At 39.5% G+C, this 5000-nt stretch overlaps 1 protein-coding gene across 1 annotated transcript in view; it reads right to left on the bottom strand.

Moving 5' to 3' along the window:
* Positions 1–3686, bottom strand: part of LOC115226700 (protein GVQW3-like) — a 24290-nt gene extending 20604 nt beyond the window's left edge. The window contains exon 1 of the mRNA XM_029797721.1: positions 3331–3686. Coding sequence (XP_029653581.1) covers positions 3331–3686 — 356 coding nt within the window. The remainder of the gene's footprint in view (positions 1–3330) is intronic.
* Positions 3687–5000: the final 1314 nt, after the last annotated feature.

The raw sequence follows: 5000 nt of genomic DNA, 5'->3' as shown, positions 1-5000 counted from the left end.
TAGTTAACCTACAGCTGGGACCGTTACAGGTGCTACAACTCCAGGCCAGAGTAGACCTGGGTACAAATGTGGCTAAGAGATGGTTCCACACTCCACAAACCCTGAAACCAGGGCCCCAGGTCCCACTACTGGATGTAGTTTATAGTCATACTCGGGACTTTCAATAGTTGCTCATATTTATTATAATGTAATTAGAATTCAAAGAATACAAAAGCATAATACTTGGATTCCAAGAAGAGTGAATGCTTAAGCTAAGGTTCATGGAGAGGTAAAATTAGATAGAATCAACTTTATTTGGCACTTTTCAAAAGGGGTCGTGTGCATCAAGGATTATCCAGTCATTCTATTTCTTCCAGCACCATAAGTGCAGGCATAGCTGTGTGGTTAAGATGCAATTGTTCACCTCACACCTATAACCACATCGTTTTGGGTTCAGTCTCATCTTAAGCAAATCTACTATAGACTCAACCAACGCTTTGTGGGTGAATCTGGTTGACGGAAACTGTGTGGAAGCTTGTTGTTTATACATATACATTATATATATATATATATATATATATATATATATATTATATATATATATTCTGTGAGTGTGTGAGTGTGGGTGTGTGTGTGTGTGTGTGTGTATCAATACGTGTGTTTTCCCCTTGTTTCTCTACTGCTTGGCAGCCGGTATTCGTTTGTTTACGTCCCCGAAGCTAGCGGTTCGGCAAAAGAAGAAAACTCATCAGGCTTAAAATAAGTACTGGGATCGATCTGTACGACGAAAAACTCTTCAAGACTGTGCCCCAGCATCGCTACTGTTCGGTGGCTGAAACACTATTACCTATGCATCCTTAAATTCACTACTTAATCGATTCGGTTATTCCGCATTCAATTTTCCCTTCTGGACCTTATGCTGATCATTGCTTAATCACTCATTTTAATATTGTGTATATTATACATCTGGCTCTTTCTTGCTATGATATTTTTTGAACTGTACCAGTTCAAATAAATTTTCTCAATAAGCTCCACACATCCCATTTTTTTCCAGTCGTTGACTTTATTATACGTGAGAACAATAACAAATTTCCCTCCTTCTCAGCTAGAGAAATAATAAATTTTTTATTCATTAAAATCTTAGTTTTCTTTACAATAAGAGAAATCACAAATTAGAGTATAATCTAACTGCAATAGTCAATCATGAATATAAACATGTATCTAAAACCTTCCATCAAAATTTCTTATAAATTCAAATATTTCTTTATTGCCTACAAGGGGCTAAACAGAGAGGGGACAAACAAGGACAGACAAATGTATTAAGTCGATTACATTGACCTCAGTGCGAAACTGGTACTTTATTTATCGACCCCGAAAGGATGAAAGGCAAAGTCGACCTCAGCGGAATTTGAACTCAAAACGTAACGACAGACGAAATACCTATTTCTTTACTACCCACAAGGGGCTAAACATAGAGAGGACAAACAAGGACAGACAAACGGATTAAGTCGATTACATCGACCCCAGTGCGTAACTGGCACTTAATTTATCGACCCCGAAAGGATGAAAGGTAAAGTCGACCTCGGCGGAATTTGAACTGAGAACGTAACGGCGGACGAAATTCCGCTAAGCATTCGCCCAGCGTGCTAACGAGTCTGCCAGCTCGCCGCCTTTAATTTCTTATAAATTTATGTTCAAACATCAACTCGATAACGACAAAGTTATCCTATAAAATACTTTATTATTTTCAAAATTAATTGAAACAAAAACAGTGGTGTGATTACAGAAATATAGTAACAAAAGGGTTAATCGATCTCCTTTATAACTTGGGGGTTCTCTTTGTGAAGTATATTCCTGCAACCATTTATATCTGTTTTCTGGATACTCTTTAATTATTTCTCTTTACTTTATCTGCTCTATATTTTTTTTTATTTTTCTTATGTTCACGGGCCATTGTCTGTGTTACGACAGCCGTTTGCGGCTTCAAAAAAATCGTTGAATTCTTCAAGACTTGGGAAAATTCGGATTTATAAATAGCTCGCCACAAAAGTATATCTAGTTTTAACCGGTTATTTGATAGCTTTCTCTTTGCCACTTCCAACAAAGAGTTTAGCGGGAATGTACTCATCAATCACTTTTTCGAATAATTATCCTGTCTACATCAGCTTCAAAAGGATTTCAATTTGTCTTCAGTGGTATCACTTATAGAAAAAAAAAAATTCTGGATATCTTTTTTTACTGTAAATCCGATATTGTCTGACTCCTTAACCATTTCTCACAGCCCCATTTTACTCCACCTGATGGGCCACAGGGAGGAATGACGAAGCAAAGTAGAGGGAGGCGAAACTAATATATTATTTATTTATCTATTTTATCTATATTATTTATTTATCTATTAGTTAAAAGTTGAATGCCTATTTTCCTTGAACGGAAATTTTATGGGCAATTGATGAGCAAAACACCGTAGCTCGAGAAAAAGCAATGCCACTCGAGGTTGACTTTTAAGTGGGTAATTAATCAATTTTTGTACATACGAGAACACGATCTAAATGTTTGGATCATAGAATGAAACCTGAGCATTTGAATTAGTGACAATATTGTATCAGAACTCCTCTATGCTGAAAATAGGTAACAACTTATTTCAAGCTCTATGTTTCATAGATTCAAGAATGTCTTAGCAGTTTTTGAATTATTAGGAATTGAGACATAAACTGGAATCAAAGCGTTCTCGGACTAGCTATGCTTGATAAAAAATAACTTATTTGCCTTAGTTTTAGCATCATCTTCTTCGAAATAGATACCTTGCGCAGCAATGTACCGCTCCTAGTGAGCGTTCCTGCCACTTGTCGAATCTGGCCTGGAAGTTGTTTTCCATAAGCGAGTCGGTGACCTTCTGCGATTCGCTCTGGATCTTAACGTTGGTGTTAAAACGGTGACCTTTAAGCTGCAGTTTCATGTTAAGGAAGAGATGGAATTCCGCAGGTGCTAAATCTGGAGAATAGGGCGGGTGCGCGGATATGATACCATATTGCTTTGACGAGAAACTCACGAGTGAACAAAGCTCGATGACAAGGAGCATTGTCGTCGTGAAGAATCCAATTCTTCGCGCTCCACAGATCCGGTCGCTTTCGCCGAATGTCCTCCTTCAAACGCTTCAAAACTTCGTAGTAGAACTCTCGATTGACGGTCTGGCCCTGGGGAACGAATTCTCGATGCACAATACCAGGGATGTCGAAAAAAAAAAACGAGGAGTATGCCCTTGATTGGGCTGCAGCTGTATGTGCCTTCTTCGGTCGTGGAGATGAAGGGCTCTTCCATTGTGACGACTGCTGGTTCGTATTAGGGTCGTACCCGTAGACCCAATTCCCGTCATCGGTGTTGATCCTCGATATGAAGCCTGGGTCATCAACGGAACGCTGACGTATATCTTGATAGACTTTGCCGAGTTCTCCTTTCTTCTCAGTGGCGAGCAGGCGGAGCACAAACTTGACAGAGACACGCTGCATGTTCAACTCAGACGTCAGGATTGCCTGCACGGACCTATACGTCACTGATGTGGCTGATTGTCCTCCGACAAGCTGATGAATTTTCTCCACATCTACAGAGGTGACGCTCGTAGTGGGTCTTCCAGATCGCTCATCGTCTTCTAGAGATGTTCTTCCGCTTTTGAAACGTTCGTGCCACTCGAAACATTGTGCACGACCCATTGCCGCATCATCGTAACTTGCCGAAGCATGCTCAATGTCTTCGTAGCAGACTTCCCAAGTTTAACGCAAAATTTCACGTTGGCTCTTTGTTCACCTTCCTGTCCATGACAAACTCGTAGACTGGCTGTGTGGTAAGTAGCTTGCTTACCAACCACATAGTTCCGGGTTCAGTCTCACTGCGTGGCACCTAGGGCAAGTGTCTTCTACTATAGCCTCGGGCCGACCAAAGCCTTGTGAGTGGATTTGGTAGACGGAAACTGAAAAAAGCCCGTCGTATATATGTATATGTATATATATATATACATATATGTGTGTGTATGTTTTTGTGTCTGTGTTTGTCCCCCCAACATCACTGGACAACCGGTGCTGGTGTGTTTACGTCCCCGTAACTTAGCGGTTCGGTAAAAGAAACCAATAGAATAAGTACTAGGTTTACAAAGAATAAGTTCTGGGGTCGATTTGGTCGACTAAAGGCGGTGCTCCAGCATGGCCGCAGTCAAATGACTGAAACAAGTAAAAGAGGAAAAGAGTAAAAGAGCATAGCGTACACGTGATCACAAAATCACAAATTTCACTACTTAAAAACTAAACACAATAATGTCACTCGACATACTGTTTCATGGAGGTCACAGTTAACTCTCACTGCGCACGCAACCGTGTGCTGCCATCTGTTGGCACGCTACAGAACTAGTTCGGGAATCTTTTGATACCAGAGAAATTTAATTTATATAACAAAATCAATATTTGTTATCGTTTATTTTTCTTTCAACTAGATTTCTGATTGATCTGGTAATCAAAATAGTGTTTTAATATTACATTTTACAATGTGCACATGAACATCGGGCCAGTACTTAATTTATCATCACTGAAATATGGAGTTCTTTATTATTCTCAAAATTTATTGAAACAACAGCAGTGGTACCTTATGTTAACATAAGGATAAGTCGGCAAGCTGGCAGAATCGTTACTGCGCCGGCCAAAATGCTTAGCGTCATTATCTCCGTCTTTATGTTCTGAGTTCAAATTCCGCCGGAGTCGACTTTGCCTTCCATCATTTAGGGGTCGACTTTACCTTTCATCATATCGGGGTCGATAAAATAAGTACCAGTTAACCATTGGGGTCGATGTAATCGATTTCCTCTCACTCGAAATTGCTGCCTGTTCCAAAATTTGAAATTAATATAGTAACATAAAGAATAATCCAGCTCTGTTATAGTTTTACTATTCTCCTTGTCAAATATATGACTTATGAGCAGATAGGAATTTATGCTCAAAACGTAGTGAAATGAACCTAAATAATATAAGGCCCTTTAA

The sequence above is a fragment of the Octopus sinensis genome, linkage group LG2 (genome assembly GCF_006345805.1).
Source record: "Octopus sinensis linkage group LG2, ASM634580v1, whole genome shotgun sequence".
Lineage (NCBI taxonomy): Eukaryota > Metazoa > Mollusca > Cephalopoda > Octopoda > Octopodidae > Octopus > Octopus sinensis.
The sequence above is the reverse complement of the archived record's forward strand: the minus strand, read 5'-3'. Positions and strand labels throughout refer to the sequence as shown.